Source organism: Ascidia mentula, chromosome 3 (genome assembly GCF_947561715.1).
Source record: "Ascidia mentula chromosome 3, kaAscMent1.1, whole genome shotgun sequence".
Taxonomy (NCBI): Eukaryota; Metazoa; Chordata; class Ascidiacea; order Phlebobranchia; family Ascidiidae; genus Ascidia; species Ascidia mentula.
In genome coordinates, this window is record NC_138568.1 from 16936057 (window position 1) to 16956838 (window position 20782).

General features: G+C 37.9%; 1 protein-coding gene across 1 annotated transcript; it reads left to right on the forward strand.

Moving 5' to 3' along the window:
• Window positions 1–15465: 15465 nt before the first annotated feature.
• Window positions 15466–20782, forward strand: LOC145895797 (uncharacterized). The gene is made up of 13 exons (XM_082984581.1): window positions 15466–15542; window positions 15785–15958; window positions 16023–16400; window positions 16532–16699; window positions 17451–17529; window positions 18142–18426; window positions 18603–18734; window positions 18831–18995; window positions 19075–19371; window positions 19724–19904; window positions 19970–20135; window positions 20194–20405; window positions 20463–20782. Exons 1-13 carry the CDS (start codon window positions 15466–15468, stop codon window positions 20780–20782), a joined length of 2634 nt encoding a protein of 877 aa, XP_082840707.1.

Here is a 20782-nt window from a genome sequence, read left to right on the forward strand (position 1 = left end):
AGTGTAGGTAGTTGGTTTGCACGCAACAAAAATGGTTCAGTTTCATGTGCACTGACACTAAATGGTGCATCGTTTTTGCGTTGTTGGGGCGGCGAAACCTTTCTTTCATGTTTTATTAATATTATTTGCATGTGAAACTGCACGGCCCTGCAATGGTTACATTGCGGCAGCAGATAAAAAAACTATCAATATGCGTGAGCGAGTTTGTACCAAGAAGGTCGTCGCGTTTGTGTACCTAATGTTTGTTAGGTTTGAGCGCGCGACTGGTTCATGAAGTTGGGATCCACAGTCTTACACATACAACGTACAATGGAGTAAATGACTCGGAATAGAAAAGGCAAAGCTAATATGTCAATCACAATAAGCAAACGAACACTGCTGCGAGTATTTTCAGTGTTGTGAGCTTTGGCTTTCCTGATCAATATCTTTCGCTGTTTGTTTTTAGCATTCAGGAATAGATCAATTTCATAAAAGTTCTGATCTCACTGTGATTGGCACGAGGAAATACACCAGTTGAGTGTCATTAAGTGATGTTGATGCACCACTGCCGCCTTCTGTTCTTTTGACTCCTTAAAACACCCGAGGAAGGAGCCTGCCAACGCAACAGATTAAGTTAAAGCAATGCGCTGGGGAAACCTATGTTGTGTTGTTACTTCATAATATATATCTGACGTTGGAAGCCGGTAATGATAAACATTTGTATCGTCATAGGCCTTTTCAGAACTATCAAACCCATTACCAAACTTAGGCTATCAAGTCAAGGTTTACTTGCTTTCGCAAAATGTGACGAATCCTTTTGGTGGTTTGGCGAACGACATTACGTACTTTCTGAAACATACCAAAGTTTGTTGAAAAGCATTTAAACTGTTTGATACCATCACAAAAAGTAAACTGCTTACCTTGCTTTTGCCCTGTACTGTTGCCTTCTATTGACTACAAGATGCGAGTTGTACGCATTCATTAGAACAAGAGAGAGAAGACATATTGCCACCAAACGTATGAAGAAAACTGTACCTTTCAATTTGTGAAATAACATATTTCCGTCTCCTAAAAGTTTGCTGAAAGCAATTAATGTGTGTTGAAATTATAATGACGTTCTATACACACTTATTCAATCTGTTTTTTACCGCACACTACCTAAGACTTTGCACACACTTTGAACTACAAATGTTGTTCTATGTAGTATTTCCGTTCAAATTCTATTCGGTATTAAAAACTTCAAACAATAAAACTTGCTCGGTTTTTGAGTCTTTGTCAGTTTTCTTTTCAAAAACAATCCTCAAACAAATACTGAAAAAAGATTACTCAGTCAAAAGAATGCATGAAATCCTTCGTGCCAGTCGAGAACAATAAACCGCAATACAGCACTGATGTAGTGGTAACAATGGTATATGCTAAATAATAGGTTGGCGATTTCCTGTCCTACAAAACCGCCCATGCAATTCTAAGGCTAGTAATTGGATGCGAATATTTTAAATCAAGCATATGCAGAACCCTAAGGAGATGTTAATGGTTTTTCTGTAATGAGGAAGCAGTTACCAAGTACTGCAAAGTGGATACATTGGTCGAAGCCGTAATGCGTGCCCTGCTGCGTCAACTCAATTCTTCCTACTTTACATCCAACACAAACCGCTTTACCTTTTCAACAACTAGATCCTCACTACAGCTCAACACATCTGATTTGATGACGTCACTGCCGAGACCTCCTGGTGTAGCTGCTGTCACGTAATGTGGCTCTGACGAGTTGTTATGTTTTGCCCGTTTAGTTGTCTGTCTACCTCAGCGCCCTCTTGGTTGCAGCTCATTCTCAAATTGCAGTAATGTTGGACATAATCAGCCCATACAAAATGCATGGAGTTTTTGTATTTCGTTTTTACCTTCATTTTGAAAAACATTTTGAAAGTAAGACGCAGTCGTAAACGAAACGTTTGCTCATAATGTATAGAAGCATACTAGCGTTGCCTCTTTTGTTTGAATAAATTCTTCCCATATATGCAAATAAGCAGATTAGTGGATAACAACATGGGCTTAGATAGTAAATGGTTCTTTACAATCAAGTCAGGATTGTATCAGGTTAACTGTAGCGAATAATTGTTTAACTCTTGCCCACGTTGTAAATCAGCCACTAGGTTTCGTTTAGTTTAGAATGAGTTTCGGCCTAGTGCTTGTCAAAAACCTTTGATGGTGTTCTAACCATTTGCTCGTCTTATTGATCATGGTTTCGGTGTTTACTACTTGGGAATAAGGTGGTTTTGTGATAAGCAAAGTGGAGCCAATAATATGAATTGATGCCCAACGGATGACGGTGATTGTATAGTCACCACAATGTGGCAGTCTTTGCTTGGCCGTTTGGTCAGCAAAGTCGTCTGATAGTCACACCAGCTGCACTGATGAGAACTTTTAGGTCGAAACAGTGGCCATCTGTCTGCAGCTTAAATAAAGTGGTTTGTTTTGTTGTTCCTGCCTGGGATCAAACGAAAAAGCAAGACAGTTAACTCACGTTGGAATGCATGTTTGACATTTGCGGCTAACGTGCGGCTGAAGTGCGGCTGAAGTGCGGCTATCGTGCGGCTATCGTGCGGCTATCGTGCGGCTAATGTGCGGCTAATGTGCGACTAACGTGAGGCTGACGAATAACTACATCAAAAACGATCTACGTGATGAATGTGTGATCGGTACATGTCTAGGGCACCGTATTGCGATCACTGAAGCATTATGTGGTTGAAGTGGCCTTTCACAACGGGTGACATGACAAATCATCCGTTGAGTTCTGTACCGCAACAATTGACAAAACTGTTTGTCCTAACAGAGGTTTGTGGTGTTCTTTGTTGTAATTAAGCTGAGGTTATATTATGCAAATCTCCGCACAATGCAAATGTCGCCTGTGCAGCAAGCAAGGCATTCGTCGCGATACGCGTGCACATTGCAGCACCTGTAAAGTTAACTTATGAGCTGATAAATATTTTGCGTTGCATCATAGTCAAAAAAAGTGTTGTTGTATTGGCAACGATGTACATAATACAAGCATTCGTTTCATTGTATTCCTTTTTTGAGAATTTTGCGGCCTTATGGCAAAAGGTCACACAGACCAGTTCACTGCGTAATTGTAAGCCGCTCTGAAAGTGCCAAAATTTTTTGGATAATCTGTAAATTATTGTTACGTGTTTTGATTCGTTTCGTGACTAATCTATCGTTTTTTTTGATTTATGAAAAGTTCACACTTTCGGCCTCAAAAAGCAAAAAATATTTTTGTTTGGCAATTATCAAATGCTAGCAAAGTTAGGAAAAATCTGTTTGTCAGATGGAAAAAAACTTCTGACAACATTTCGTGGAATTGAGCTGACTTCCAAGATATAGCTAGCTTCCAAAAACGATGATTTTTGGGGAAAAAAATTGTGGCAAAGTTTTCTTGTGCTTTATCTTGGAGCTGGTTTGAAGCAGTAAACGACATAGATGGATTCTTCCCTATTTCCTTTCTTAAAGCATGTATTTCGTGCAACAAACATAGCGGCCCACTGTGCTGCTCAAGATCATTTTGTAACTTTCCTTACTTCATTGTTCAATCCCAACTAAGTATCAAGCACGGTTTACTTCAGTCACGTGTTTACCTGACCTTTATAGTTTTATCAGATATATGAATATGAATACAACTTTTTTACGAACATTCTTACGTGTTTTTCAGTTTCTATGTGTAAGGCTATACATCAGTCACAGTTAATCAAAATGCAGTTATTTTTGGTTGATTGCATATTCAAATATGTATTCTTTGATAGGCCAATGATGATTTTGTGTAACCTTTAAAAATACGGCCATAACTTAATAATTTCTATGTCGTCACGTGGTCGGGGATACTTCGGACACCATGGCAAGAAATCGCGAGAAGAACACTTTTTGAGTTTTATGAAAAATTATCAGGTCACACAAGAGAATAAACAGAGGCTGGATGAAATGATCGAATTTTGGCAGAAAGAAAAAGCCCCAAAGACAAAAAATCGTTTGTTGACCCGAAAATCTATGATATCCGTGCTGCCGTTGAAAATACACGAGTTACCCAAAGCATGAATCTGTGGAAGGGTCGAAACGATAAATGGCCACGCCCCGATTCCTGAAAGCTTCAATGATATTTTATGCGCTAATGCCCCAATGCTGATATTGCGCCAAGTTTGATTTAAGTTATTTGTTACATAAACAACAAAAAACTCTTTTAAAACCTGCTGTCCGAGATATTCCCAGTCACGTCCGATGTTACCCTATGTACCGGGGTGACTTCGGACATTGGAGACCTGTTGGAAAAATGGGCTGAATGGGCATTTTTAGTGGGCTATAACGAACGAAAAACCTTTTGTTTTTTTGAGCAATGCTTTAATAGTTACAACAAAATAAAATTTAACAATGCGGTTCAAGATTTTTAAAAAATATGAGCAATTTTCCAAAAACCGTCCGAGCTATCCCCGGTCTCCCCTAGTCTTCCTGCTCATGTAACCAAAAACGACAGTTACTTTTCCATGATTATTTTACTTTCTAAAAAAACTTTCTAAATCTAAATACCTACAAACGTATACTTTTGCATACTCATCAAGCACAATACCAAAGTTTGAGATATATTTATTGTTCTTTGAAAAGGTGATGCTTGTTTCCAATGTACATGAAAATTTTCAGAGTTGTAACGAGTTATGTGCATAACAAAGGGATGAAGGTTACTTCAATTTACTCGATGGTGGATTGCAAAATTACTTTGATCAATATTTGATGCTAATATCGTTTTATTCTCTTTTTCGACAATTTATTCGTCACTGACTTGTTTTCATTTTTCCGCTTGCTGGTTTCTCTCATCATCAAGCATGTCCGCCAACTCCTCCAGTTGCGTTAATTCTACAAAAAAACAATAAAAAATAATTTTAAATAATTATAACTGGTTAGAAACAAATGATACTTAAAGTTGTGGTGACCTCATTGATTTGTATTACTAAAAACTATGTCCTAAAATTAGAATTTTTGGTTCCATTGCATCACCCAGTGTTAATTAATGGCCCGAAAATTTTGTTTTCAAGATTTTTTCTGCCAGAAAAATTGCGTTTCGAACTTTGTTTTCATAACGAAAAACTGCATCTTAAAACAAAATTTCGTTTTTCAAAAGGAAAGTCAAAACGAAATTCAAAACTCCCATGCATTTAGATAGGCGGAAGATGTCCATCGAAGCGCGCATTTTGTCTTTTTGCATAAATTGCTGATTTAATATAAACGACATGAAATAAAAGCTATCGTTTTGTAGCATCAGTTGCAATGATCGTTCCTAAGAGTCTCGCTTGTTTTGTTTACGAAAAATACAGCGGTGGAATTGAGTAATTATTCGACTTTTAACGCTTGCAACAGTTTTGTTTTTACATGCCCCGTTACTACAAATATAAATAAAGTTTGTGTTGTTGCAATTTATGAGGCTCATTTTCTTGACAAGTAGAAATTGACATCTATACCATCACTCTCTGGCTTCTGGTCGTCATATGGGTTGGGGCGCCTTCGTCTTCTCCACCCGTTGGTTGTATCGATGCTGAAGAGCGTCAAGCAAGCAAGCATGACGACAAGACACACTTAATTCATTTTAAGTCAGTTATTGTAAAAAGTTAGCTGGAAAAAGTTAAATTACATGCAGAAATCCGTATATTCTTTTTTCCACTGTTGTTTTTCGTTTCACTGCTGCGACCGAAGACAAGTGCAAAACTTCGCCCAAGCACCATGGTTGATATACAATGTGAAGGAAACAGGTCGTTTGTTTCCTGCCATCTTTTCCTGGTAAATGGCTGCTGTGTTCTTTCGGCGAGATTGATAGCTCCTGTAGTTTTCCAATCAAAACTGTAGAAAATATTTTATTTCAACAACTTTTTTAGTTTAGCAAAGAACGGTAAGGGAAAAGTTTCACTTCGAAAAATACGTTTAGACGTAAAAGAGTCAGCTGCACTGACAAGACCTATACGGCAGTATTTGCAATTGGCTGGTTTTCTACTACAAACAATTACATTTGGCCCAAAAGTGTTCAACTCGAAAAAGAATTAATATGAATGTTGTTCTTGTGTTTGATATTCTGGTTTTGTTTCCATTTCCAACTTTATAAGACAAAAAAATTTGCTCGCAAGAAATTTGTTGTAAAAAACATTTCGTAGAAAAGAGTTGTCTTCCAAGATATGGATTGTTTCTTTCGCGAAACGACGCGTTTTTCTTCGCTTTTACCGATTATTTGCCGGATTGCTTACTATGTTTGTGAGATTAATATATTTAAGGGTTTTTACAATATGCCGTCGGCAATGCTGGTGGCGGCGCTTTGTCGCAGAAAAAATACTTTGATATTTTTGAGTCGCAGGACGTATTAGTGCAGGTATGTGAAAGGTGTGGTCCGCGGCCCAATCTGGCCAATCGTGTATTTATTCTGGCCTAGTATGGGTGGGTCAATTAAAAAATTTGTTCATACTAATTTTTTGCTTTTTGGTTACAGTATTTCAAAAATATTCAAAAAATCAGTTCATAGACTGTAGGGTGCAAAACCCTATGTCCCCTTTTACTCACAGGTCCTATTGTCCCGCCTGTAAAATTATTGATGATTTCTGACCCGAAATGTTTGCCCACAGCTCTATTGGAACCTCGTTCGAATCCGTTAATATATTTTTAATTCGCAGAATACGATAAAACATGACCGGAATCCAATTTAACACTGAAATAATGCCACTTTGTCCCAGTCTCAGTCCATCTCCTTTCCATTACGTAACTCATAGATCGCAAATACTTCTGAGCTAATCTTTAAGTAACACGCTACCATAAACTCCTGCAAATAATTTTAGCCGTGCAATGAAAACATCACAAAAGAAATGCTTTATTTTGTTCTTGTTTTGACCAAATATTTGATATGTGTGATAACATAAGCGTGAAATCAACTACACCACACACTAATTACAAAAAATGATGTTTTTTGTCGTTTCCGTTGATAACTCCAAGGCTTGTAACGTTTATCTGCTAAATTAAAGGATGCTCGTTTTAGGATAGGCAATGCAATGAATTGCAGTGATGTTTTCTGATTTCTCGAACAAAATATTCACGGATTAATAAAATTGACGCTTTCACGTATAACCAACCAGTTTCTATTTTCCGAGAGGAGGAAGCATTTCGTCTCTCTTTTCATCAAGCATGTCCGCCACCTCATCCAGTTCCATCATTGCTAAACAAAACAAAAAGGTATTCAGTTTAGCCTTGAATAAGAAGACCAGTGCTAAGATGCTGGGCATTATAAGCAGACGATTTAAACACATCTGTCTTTTTATTTTGTCCAGCATCATAACATTAACCGTCTTATCCATGGTTATACTTTCCCAGTATTTCGCACCTTGAAGGTAACAACAATAACATTTCCATTTCTTCGGATGGAAAGAGATTTTAAACCAATTTAGTTATATGTGGCTTTTTTATCTGATAATTTGGAACACAGTTTATTTGTGAATAAATCACAAAATTATTATCCCTGTGTATCGCAAATACTTTTTCAAACCGAATTTGATTATAAGCTTATTTCAAACGCGTTATACACACACATTACTTACCATTACTCAAACTACTCTGCTGGTCATGCCTTCGTCTGTGTCTTCGTCTTCTCCACCCGTCGGTTGTATCGATGGTAATGAGCATCAAGCATGCAAACATGACCAGAAAGGCTGCTTTATTCATCGTGTTGGTTCTCTAACAAAACATTCAGCTTAATGGGTGGGAAGAATTCGCTGCGTATATTTTTGTTGCGTACTTACCGTATTTAAAAAATGCGTACAGCAAATTGGTCGTTACTTCACTTGTACGATCAATGCGAATAGTTTTCTGTCTGAAATTTTCGGTATTTATACAATTGTATACGAAACATGCGTGTCCTACATTTCACTCGTTTTCCGGTAACATGTCACACAGTTTCCTTCTTAAAGTTTGCAAAACAAAGCTTGTGTAATGTGTTGTGATTTTGAAATAACTTGAGTTGATATATTGATTACTTTCCTGTAAAGCTACACTTTTGTGCAAAGCATCTGTTTGGTGTAGGATCCTTCTGAAGAACTGAATGACAGGATATGGATTGCTTCCTAATCCAAGATTTCGACGAAATGTCCAAGCATTTCCATATGATTATCCAGAAGTCAGTTCGAAAAACTGCATGGGGAGGTTTGGTTTGGATGAATTATGTCTTGTTTCCTTTCTTCTGGAGGATCGGAAAGGGCCGCATGTGGCTTGCAAATCAATTCGGGGATCAATTGACTGTGCATTTTGTACTTGTTTTCACCTCACGTTGATGCAAAACAGATAAAATCATATCATTTCTAATTATTGCATGACACTTAGCGTAACATATGCTGTTGTGCATGTTTGCAATTTATGTCACTTGCCTATATACCGAGAGTTGGAGTAAGATTTAAGACGATATGAAAATCTGATGCTAGAATTCTACTCAACGTCAGTTTTCGTAAATATGCACTCCTTCACTTCGTAAATTGTCGTGCGGTTTTCGCCTTACAGTAGTAATCCGAGTGGTGACAATAATTGGGAAATTTGCTTGTATTGGTACATAGCTTAAGTGTAAACCTCATAGATTTGGACGTTTCACATGTACGATTAATGCGACTATTTTAAAGTCTAAATTGTTCGGTTTACATAATTGTATTGGAAGGATTTAACTCGTTCTTCGGTGAATCGTCAGACATCTCTTGAGGTTTGCAAAACAAACTGCTGCCAAACGATTGACTTGCAGAGTCGGAATATTGATGACTTTACTTTCCTGCAAAGCGACACGTTTCCGCGAAGCGACATGACAAAATATTAATTACTTCCTAATACAAGATGCGGATTGCGTTGAAATGTCACGTGATTTATTATGATATAGGTTAGAAAATCTGGAATATTTTTGTTTGGATGATATAAGTCTTTGATTCTCTTTATTGGAAACAACATTTCTGTTACCCTAGGGTAAAAATGTCATACATTGAAACAAGCACGTATTTTTTTCCAGCTAACATTGACCATCATCTTACAAGCTGCCGCACTGCCCTTGTTTTTAAAATGGGTCACTATTTATGACAATTTGTAATATTCATCAGGTTAATCTCAAATAAATTTATGCAAAAACATACATACTGTAGGGTACAACATTTGGCCAAATGAAATGCTACAAATCGAAAAAGAAAAAAAATCACCGATGTGGAGAAGACGGAGACGCAACCTGGACCAGACAGAAAGTTTGACGAATGGTACAAATACGCTTTATTACTTGTCAGCAATAAGACATTGATCTAAACGTCAAAAAATGTTTGCTATACGCTGGGTTCATACTTTTGCGACAAATACGCTGCACTGCTAATCATCACTTCACTGTAATGCTTAAAACTAAAAACCTCTTTGCATGTGGTACAAAACTTTACCGTTTATTGTCAGATTTTGTTGCAAGAAATCGTTTTCTGCCGAGGATTAAATCGAAAATCCACACAAGATATCAATCTCTAGTCCGCCATTTATCACGAAAAACTTGCATCCAACAAGTTATCTGACGGTTGTGATCGGTGCATCGGTGAAGATCTCTTTCCTTCTACGCTACATATTACCGACGGTCCTTCCCTAAAGGCGTTGGTTGCTACAAGAGAAGAGGAAACAGTAGAGATGGAATTACGTTGATGGCCCGACGAACTTTGTGATGCTGTAGTCCAAAATTTGCCAACATAGAAACGGCGAATATTTCTTGGTGAAAAAGTCATAGATTGCCTACCCCCACTTTGCACAAACGTAGTAAGATACAATCCAAGTAAGCCTTCGTGAGTTTGAAACCAACTTCAAGCAATGTTTGACAATCTTGGACTTTGGAAGAAATTTACATGTTGGAAGACATTTATAATGTTGCACTTTCTATGACGCCTCAAGCCAAATTACTCAATTTTTCATTATTTTTCCTCATCCCTCTCATTGTGATACAATTATTAAAGCAATATACCTGTAATAGTTCGTACGTGTAATGCTACGGCATTCCAATATACAGCCGGAACGTTCCACATTTTTGGGGAACCATAACTGTCAAAGCACAATTCCGAAAAAAATGATGTGAGACAATTTTCTGGCTCTAAATTTCTGGGGGTCTCGTTGGTGACAATTTGTTAAACTCTTTGGGGTCCGTGACGTCACTATGATTAACGTGTCTGGTGCCAATACTTATTGCACTTTGTGCCATCTGGTGGACGTTTTGTAATTTCTACCATTCGCTTGGCCGCGCTGTGTAGCAGTTCTAGATTGTGAAGAAAACTGGGGTTAAAAAAGTTGATGTAATATTATTCAAATGAGTTATAAACAGAGCGATGCGGCACCCCGATGAAATTAAAATGAACTTCGAACTAAAATTGCATTTTCCTTTGGCACGCACTCCATGCATGAGGACGCATCTATAGGTTACACTTTCACGAAAACGGCGGTAAGAGCCTAAATTGAGCTATGCGAGCAATGCCAGCGGTTGGACAATTCGTTGAGACTAATATAAAGTCACTGATTGGACGGTAAGATGGCTATTTGAATTGTGACGTCATAACTTTTGTTTGGGGTGTGCCGCAAAATTTTAAAAGTTTATAAGTCTGACGTAATTGAAAAAAGGTGATGATGGCTAATTTATGTCTACATTACTGTGACATCATAATCAAATACCCAAGTAACTTACATTATTTCTGTGCGTGGCAAAATGTTATGTTTTTCCCCAATGATTTGCGGGCATTCTGTAGATCTGGCATTTGCCGAATAGTTTAACATTCAACCAAATCCTACTTTTTATTTTGCACCAAAAAACTTAAACGCACGTGTACAATAAATATGCAGCCATAAAGTTTAAACAACGCTTCTTGGAATCGCGCATTGTCGTTGGGAATTATGCACGAACAAATCTCTACGAATCCGCGTATTTGCAACCTGGCACCAATTTATTTGCAGGCCATAAGCACCGCGCACGAAGCTGTCAATCAACATGTGGCCAACGATGGAAATATTTGAATGCTGAGCAGGAAATCAGTTGTCATGCCGTTGAAGAGGAAGACCCAGTGTTGAAATAAAAGTCTGCGGGAAAACAGAGCGGAAACTCCTGCAAGGTTTAAATTTAATTTTGCACAATTTCTTCAACATTACGATACATCCTTTTGAAGAGAAGTAGGCAACACTATTACTTAACAACATTTATCGACTGTTAAATCCGCGCCTTTCCAATAAACATGGGAAATTGTTCCGGTGACACTTGGGTACAAATTGTTCACAGAGCAGCCAACGGTTAATTTTCCTCAAACGAATATAAAGGAAAAATTTAAATTTTATTGAAAGGCGGCACGATTTTTTTCTGAAAGAACTTGGCGTACACAAGTTTTTAATCTGCAACCATGTTTATTTTAAAATATGTAACGTGAACGAATCTGTGGAATCAGACTGGAATTTATTTATGCGACAAAACTGGCCTCGGCACAACCACGTTTTATATTTCCAGGATGTTGTTCTGACGTAGGCAAGACACTGGAGTAGGAAATGCCCGGTTATAAATGTAAGACGATAAAACGAAGAACGCAAAATATTTATGTAACAATGGCCTGTCGAGGTTTAATTGCAGGCGATGTTCAGAACAGTGTGCAGATAAACGTAAGGACAGTAAAACGGTTGTTTAAACACTGAAAGGAGAATTTTACTTCGACAACAATGTAGATTTGATATATTGATGTTTCCTTAGGGAATCAACAAATATTTGCCGTCAATACTTTGTTAATTGCTGTGCTTTTTGGCCAAAAGTGTTTTTTTTTTAATTTTAGCAGGTAGGCGGATGCTGACATCTGTGATTGTGTGTTAATAAAAAAGTATCACAAAGTTGAGTAAATTTCTTGAAACAGTTTTTTGCAAAACTTTTGAAACTTACAACATTTTTTGTTGCAGAAATCGTTGGTTGGCCAGAGGGAGGATTTCAGACAGGGCGGAATCCGTCTTGTTGACTCCAGACTCAAAATGGAAGCAAGGTTTGTAAACTATTTAAATTCTTTTGCATGCTATCAAATAGCAACATCTCTTGTCTGAAACACATCGAATAGGCATGAATTTTTCGCGATAATAATAAACAAAAATTCCTTCCGTCTGACCAAGCTAGGAAATTTCATGTTGATATTGCTCTGCAATGTCGTATCGTGGATGGAGCTACGGTTTTGATTATGGTAAGTCTAGAGTACGGACGCCACTTACAATATATGCCGAACCTTTCTAAGCGATGAGAGCCCGACAAATCGGCTGAAATAAAGCAAGCAACGTTTAGAGCATTCATACCAGACATATGGTTGTACACGTGTGGCGATTAAACTTTTGTTTTCCAAAACCAAGAAATCACTTTCAATACAAGTTTTTTTTAAATATATGAGGAGTTGCTTGAGTTGTCGAGATTTGGCAAAAACTACTGATGTTTCGTTTGAGCTTTTGAGCAATATGCGCATGAGAATAAAGACAAAAAAGGAGAAATGTATAACCAAAGTTTAGATAAAAAAATTTTTTGAAGTTTTTCGGGTTCTCAGTTAGCTTAAATAACCTTGCAGAGATCCCTGAACATAAAGTTTGGGAAACTCTACCAAAAGCAATAATGAAGCCACTCCGCAAAGTTACAGAAACATGACATTGTCAGATATAAACTAGTTGTATATTTATCAGATTTTGGTTAAAGATGGTTGGAATTCTGCTCTCTTTCACCACTATCACTTCAGCACTAATAAATTATGACGTTCCTATGGAAAGTATGTATTCTGTTATTATTTGATCTTTCATATGGTTAACTTGCAGGGTGACCTTGACGAATAATTTCAGAGGTCATCTGAACTATATTTATAAAAGGTTTGGTTTAAGACTGTAGCCGGATCTCAACCAGTAAAATCATATAGAAAAGAATAAAAGGGTTTGGGCAAAGATAGAACCAAAGGTTTATGAAGTTAGGCGCACAATCAAATAAATTTTATTTTAAATTATTATATGTTATTTGGCAGATTTCATTTGCAAAGATAGAACACAGGTGCTATTATCTTCGTTTTGCAATGGTATTCGTGATTGCAAGGACGGAAGTGACGAGAAGCCGGTCGACTTTTCCACTTATCCTAAAAACCTCTCCAGTCCTTACATAAGGTGAAAGCACTGACTTATATGTTTCCCACATATTCGAGGTTGTCCTAGTCAAACAGTTCGTGTTGCAGTCATTCTAAGCATAATTAACAATTGATATTTTTTCCCTGATGGAAAGTACAGTTACGCCATAAATGACTACAATGAACTGACGAGAACCGAACAGCTTTGAACCGTAGGTTTTTGTTAAAAAACTGTCCCGAAAAAGTGGAGATATTTACATAATAAAAGCAAACACACATTTGAATAATTATACACAACAAAAAGATAAAAGCACAAGGGCAATGTATATTTCACAACCCAATCGTTGTGAAGGAATTGAAGGCATGTATGCAAGTCCCCCTGACAGCAATTTAATTGGTTGATGAGGTGATGGTGCCGCATAGCGCAAACAGACCTCGAGGAATGTTTACTAAAAAGAACGTGGCTTAAAATAAACCAAGCGGTTTGAAAAACACACATTGTGATATATGTTGGACTTTCACGGTTTCAATACAAATGAAGTTTGCGAAAGGCTCACATGATAAAAAAGGAAATTTAAATCAATGTAAGGCGCAAAACGTAAATCTGAGACAAGGTATGGTTCATTGTGAATGGTTGTGGTGTTACCACAATGGAAAAACATGAAATACTTCTAAATGAACAGGACTGTTTTTTTTGTTGTTAGACGAGAGGCAAACATTTCCGCCCACGTGCATGCGCACAATAGAATATTTCACATACGTTACAAACACAAAACGTAAGGCGGTTGACAACCTTTATTGGTTAAGCCATAAATCGAATGTCGACAAAACCTCACGTACGCGAGACTCTAAAGAGAGACAAGAAAATCCGTTTTGGCACAGTCTTCCGACATACCACAGGCGACACAGAGAAGCGGATATGTGGTAGAAGAAGGTTTGTGTTTATGCAGAGGCGCCAAAATAAAATTCGGTGCAGGCTTGGAAGATTATGTAATGAATGCACGAAATCGCAAGGAACCTGAATTGGAGCACAGTGTACCAATTCGCCCGATGACGCTTGAATGTCACATTTTCAGACCATAGGCAATTAACTGAAGTCTGAATGTAGCAAACACTTCTGCTTGGCCTCTATTTTATCATAGTGTTGAAAGTCATGGCTACAATGAGTGTTTCATGATTAGTACGCACTCTCACCTTACGTACCTCTATCATGTATCTGACGTGATTGAAAGCAAGGAATATAGCTGTTAACTCTCTAACAAGAGCAGAATGGTTAAAAGTGCTCAAACAAAATCCAGTGTTCCACAATTCCTTTCTTTACTTAATTTAGAACTCCAACAAATGCTTCATTGGGTGCATCTGTTACTAATTTCAATTTGGCTTCAAAATTTCGATTTGCTGAAATTGTCTTTGACAAGGAATCTAAGGTTGAAAATTCTGTAGTTGTATGTATGTTTTGTTCAAAAACTCTGTGAACCCCCCACCAGTCTTTTGGTTTTGTCTGGCTTTGGAACCGTCACCAAAGGGGACGGTAGCTACTGCCTTGGATTGACACGAGGCCACTTTCCTCCAAGAGTTGTTTGTATTGTCGCTCGATTATCAAGAGCTTCGAAAAGTTGTTAATGGTGTTCTAACCAAAATAGAATTTTGTGACATTACACACTTAAAATTTTACTGTTGTTTTGCCAAATTTAATCTTAGTGGTAAATGTTTTTTCCCCATAACAAAGATTACAATCCGCTGCTGCGAAGTTTCGACACAGTCTGATTTCTCTTCTGTACCGGAAATATTTTTAGTAATAGTTCCGAAGTCCACCATGAGAAGAATATATTGTCATTTGTTGGTCACGACTTGAATGTTACTTTCCATTTGTTTCGTATTGTTATTCCCACAACTCCATTCAACCGCTGCATACCCGTCGTGCGTTATAAGTTAGGCATTTGGTTTATTTCAAGCCAATACTAAAATTCACAGAATGTCAGTTACTTCGACTCTTCATATTTACAAACATACAAAGCTCACGTATACATTATTGCATGAGCAAATACATCTATAATTTTGATGCAGGTGCAAACACAGGAACGATAAACCACGTTCAAATCAAGCATGCGCCCTGCGACGAGAGGAGTTTTGCAAAAGAAATATCCAATGTTTTAGAAAAACAATGTGCGACGTCTGCCCCTCCCACTTCCAATGTCCGAATTCAGCTTGTTGGAAACGTTCGACTGTTTGTGATGGCGATCCCTGCAATGACTGTCCAGCTTTCCAACACTGGAATAATGGACATGGATTCAAATGTGCTCGGAATGGCAGGAATTGCAATCTTCCACAGATGTTTCTTTGGGACGGCATTGCCGATTGCGACGATAAATCTGATTTGTGTTACACCTCGGAGAATGGAGATGTCAGGTATTTCCACAACCGCTAATGTATGTTGTTAAAACTATCTTAGATGTGGTAATAATTTGATATGTGTGTCGAGTAATTTTGTCAGTGTATTACGAATTTGCGACAAAAATATAGTACGATTTCTATTTATACGTTGCAATAAAATATGACAATTGCAGCTTTGCAATAATATGGCTTTTTTGCACATATATGACAATTCCGTTCTTAAATTTTTGTCAGTCATGGAACTTGTGTTTCTTCAGGGATGTTCGTAGTTCTCACACATTTAATCATCGGTTATGTTTCCAATGTACAAACGACCCCATGATCATCTCAAGGTCAAGTGTTTGTGATGACGTCATTGATTGCCCTGATATGAGCGATGAATGCAGTTGCAATGTGAAAACACCTCGGCAATGCGGGGATAACATTAACGAGTATTTTGGGTAGTTTAAATAAGCCGTTTGTTTTGGTGATGCAAATTAACCATCAATTATTTAGTTCAATGCCACGTTGCAATTGCTTCGACAATGATGGAGTCTGTTACAACACAATGGATCAAACCAAAATTTCCTGTAACTCAAAAAATGAAATCTGCGACAAGCTTGCTCATTGCTTGGGGAATTCCCCATGTGAGTACCTCTGTCCCTCCCATTTCCAGTGTCCGAATTTAGGTTGTTTGAAACGTTCGACTGTTTGTGATGGCGATATTTGCAATGACTGCCCATCAGCTTTCCAACGCCCGATTGGCGAACATGGATTCAAGTGTGCTCGGAATGGCAGGAATTGCAATCTTCCGCAAATGTTTCTTTGGGACGGCATTGCCGATTGTGACGATAAATCGGATTTGTGTTACACCTCTGAGATTGGAGACGTCAGGTATTTCCGCTAATGTGTTTTGTAAAAAAACTTTGCGACAGAAATATAGTACGATTTTTAGTTACACTCTGCAACAGTAACATTATGACAGTTCCGTATCTATATCAGTCATGGGATATTTGTTTATTCAGGGATGTTCGTAGTTCTCACACATTTAATCATCGGTTATGTTTCCAATGTACAAACGACCCCATGATCATCTCAAGATCAAACGTTTGTGACGGCGTCATTAATTGCCCTGATAAAAGTGATGAATGTTTTTGTCAATCTGGGAAAATCGAGTGTGGCAAGTCATTTTTGTAAGTAATGAAACTTTAAGATAATCGTGGGGTTGCGAATTCGGCATTTAACATTGGGTTTTAACGATAACGGTGGATTCCATGTAACGCAGGTTAACCAATTAAACAGAATAGGCTGGGTTGTGGCAAGTCAACAGCTAAAGCGACACGAAAATTCCACTGAAAAATGATTCGTTGTTCGCATAATGATAAAATTTTGCCTCGTTTTAAATCTCCTCGCTATATTCAAAGTGAGAGACCTCATATTGCTCTGAAAGGTTAATGTCGAAAACCATCAAAGGACACAAACATCATAAAGATGCATTCAGTTTTACCAAGCTAAGGCTTATCAAAACTAACGCTTTCCACAACACTTAACAAGTACTGTGTAAATAATGACGCTCTCGACACCAATATTAGCAGCCTAGGTAAGGTCGTTGAAAGCAATTTGACGCAACCCTAATTTCAAAAATGATGACCAATAGAGAAAGCAAGTTGACTGGTTTGATTGTTGCATAAAATTGTTCACTGCCTTTCTCCACACCTCACTTACCGAAAGTCGATATAGAAGTATCAAAATTTGCATGTTACCTATATTTCTTACAATCACCGAGAATTCACTGAGATTCTTGGTTGATTTTAATAAGAGGAAAAAATAATGTAAACGTTTGCTTACTTTTCGTCCGATGCAAAGGAAAACAGCACTGGGTGAAGTTTTTGCTTCAGTGGAGAACACGCATATTTTTTATTTTATTTTTTATGTTTTTTACAGACGGGCAAATATTTTCAGTTTTCCTGACTTTTGGCTCTGCGAACCACATCAAGCCATAGAATTTGGAGGAATGTGTTACGTAAGTGAAACAACTTTTTTTTGTCGAAATTGAGTTTACAAGAAAACAGACTTATTTGGTAACGTTCCTTAGTAGGCTTATACACCAATGCAGCATACCAACTAACTTGTTGCATAAACTTCAATTTAAAATATATGCGTTTAACAATTTCGGTTACTCGTGCCACATTGAGTCGATCACGTGACTTCGGAACGACATGAACGCGACCAACACAATCACATTAAGGCAACACATTCTCGAATGCATGAGTTAAACAATTTAACGAAAGGTTTTCTGTCACGTGCTCTGTTGGATGGATAATCAGACAGTGTAACTTGTGTATAGTTCATGTATATGTTTGTGTTGAGGCGTGCCGACGAATTTAGAAAATTTGTTAGTACGTCGGTGGCAATTATGCTAAGGACAATGGTCCATTGCCTCGCTCTGCACAGGTTTTTGTATTTCGATAAAGGTTCAAGTAACGAAACTTCGAGTAACAGACAACCACGAAATCTGGACAAGCCTTACAATATTAAAAAGATTTGCTAAAAATGAAACCATAAATATTCCTTCCAGCATGAGTAACATGTCGTTCGCAAAACAACATAACACGTAGAGATGTGTTTTTCATAGGAAAGGAAAAGTTGGAGGTGGATTCCGTTCTCACAAATTTGCAATGGGAAACGGGACTGCCCTGGTAGGGTTCTTCATTTAGATCAAAACGTTACGCACGATGAAGTTTTTCAACTTTGCAAACACCGCAAACACTGCGACACAAAAGACGGACTTTATCTCAATATACCTATGTCAAAAGTCTGCGACGGTTTTATCGATTGCCAGGATGAGAGTGACGAATATCCAGAAGTAATGTGCACAGAGAAAGGACGATTCTACTGTCCAACGTCAAATGGAGCTAAAGTAAAAATATCCGTTGCCAAAATCGCTTACAGTGTCCAACTGTTCTCGTGTTAACTCTAAAGAGATTTTTTAATAATGCATAAGTGTAATGCATAATGATACCAAATACTATTGCAGTTTCGAATTGTTTGTTTCTCTGTGACACAAACGAAATAAACATGTTTTATAAACTCCAGATTTCTGTCCACGAATCGGTTGTTTGTGACCTCACAATCAACTGCGATGATCAAAGTGACGAAATAAACTGCACAAATGACGGAAGATTTTATTGCGAAAACAAAGAACCACTCTTCGTCAAGAAGGAAAAGGTAAACTCAAAATAAGAAAGCTTTTATACTTAAGTAGGTGCAACGCAGCGGATAGTTTGCCTTTCTCTTTTCGTTCTCTCGTTTTGTGTTTCACAGAAATTCAATGGAGTGGGCGACTGCACAGACTGGTCAGACGAGTGCCCCACAAAAACAAAAATTATCATCGAAAACATATTTTCATCACGATACGAGTTGATTGCAAACCCATTTCTGCGAGCTATTGTATGGATAATGGGGGTGTTCGCCATTGTCGGAAATTTGGTAAAATTACTTTAGTTTTTTTGGGCCTGACTTTACAGTGAAATAATCTGTTTCAAAATTTTAAAACTTTGTTATTGAGGTTGTCATTGTGATGGAAAGCAAAGCTCTGGTAACGACAGAATCACAATCTGCTTCGTTTCGCACAAACCATCTGCTCGTTTTGAATCTATCCGTTTCCGATCTACTCATGGGAGTTTATCTGATCATGCTGGGAGCCGCTAGTGTCAGATACTCCGGAAATTATTGCGCCAACGACCTTATTTGGCGATCAAGCGGAAGTTGCACTACAATGGGTGTATTGGTTTTGCTTTCAAGCGAAACATCTGTGCTTACAATGGTCTTATTGACCATGTTCCGCCTGTATGCTGTGAAAAACGTGAGTAGAACAGTTGTATTTGGTCGAGCAAGTTATGCCAACTTTGGTTAGACGGTGGCGCATTTTTCCAAACGTTTATGACAACGCACATAAAGATTGGTTTGTTATAGTACTGACAAATATTATGTTATAAAAACTGCGAATCCGCGTATATCATTCCGGAAACTTATTTTATATCACTGCGACAGATATAGCTAGATTCCCATTCTAATGGAGATCTTCCGAATAAAATTTCCAGCAGGATGGAATTGATCAGAAAACTACATTCTCCGTCCCTCGATTTAAAGGGATCGACGGGCTTGAAAACCTATTGCTTTTAGTGAAAACACGTTAATGTTCTCCTGTGTTTCAGCCATTTAATGCATCCTTGAAACCGGATTTGAAAACAGTCATCCTTTCCATTATTCTCTCTTGGGCATTCTCGTTTACAATTGCTTTTATTCCACTCACAACTAAACTTCAACATTTGTTTGAAACCAAAGCTTGGATGAATGAGAATCCGTTTTTTGACAATGTTGCAGTCGACTTTTCTAGTAAGATATTGTCGTAGATGTCGATGTTCAAACTAGTTTAAATTACACTAGCGTTATATACACAGACATGAATAACTTCTTGGATCGATTTGTAACTTTCCAAAGCTACGATTCCCAAGTACTCGACACTACCCTCATGCGAGTAAATGATGCTAATTCCTGGATGGATTTTATGGATATTCTTAAGGATTACAATTACACCGAGTTATTTCACATTTCTGGATATTTGGGGTTTGTTTCCATTCGCGCAAAATTTCTAATTATGATGACACAAAATTTTTATGCGCAGATATTATAGCAGCAGCAGCGTTTGCATCAGCAAACTTTATGTAACAACAATTGACAAGGCATGGGGATATTCAATCGCTATTATTACTCTCAACTTCCTGGCTTTCATGTTTGTGGCAATTACATATTTTTGGATTTACAAGAAGTCAACTGCCAGTGCCAGGCAAGTGAACGAGAGACCAATAGATGGAAGGGCGGCAACACAAAACAAAGGTAAGCACATTTCTCTTTGCATATATAATATTCCAATAATGCAAATTGTTTCGGCAGAAATGCAAAAGAAAATCCTTCGACTGATAATTACCGATTTTCTTTGCTGGGTTCCAATTTCGATCGCGGCATTTTTGAACATCGGTGGAGTCCCTTTGCCTCCAGTCATGTATGCTGTGTCAGCAATTATCCTGCTCCCCATCAACAGCTCTCTAAATCCCCTCATCTATTCCAACGCCCCGAAACTGCTTTATGATAGAGTCCGTGATGGCTTACGTGCCGTTTTCGGCCGTCAACCAGAAGTAGAGCAACAGGAAAATATGGCTGTGGTTGCTAACCGAGAAAACTTACATGTGGTTGAAGCAGAAACCACCCTGTAA

Bases quoted from the DNA above. Each gene is read 5' to 3' on its own strand.
- LOC145895797 (XM_082984581.1), top strand. From the start codon at position 15,466: ATGTTTCTTTGGGACGGCATTGCCGATTGCGACGATAAATCTGATTTG. The intron at 19,905-19,969 runs GTAAGATATTGT...TTATATACACAG, and splicing joins TGTTGCAGTCGACTTTTCTA to ACATGAATAACTTCTTGGAT. The intron at 20,136-20,193 runs GTTTGTTTCCAT...TTTTATGCGCAG, and splicing joins CACATTTCTGGATATTTGGG to ATATTATAGCAGCAGCAGCG.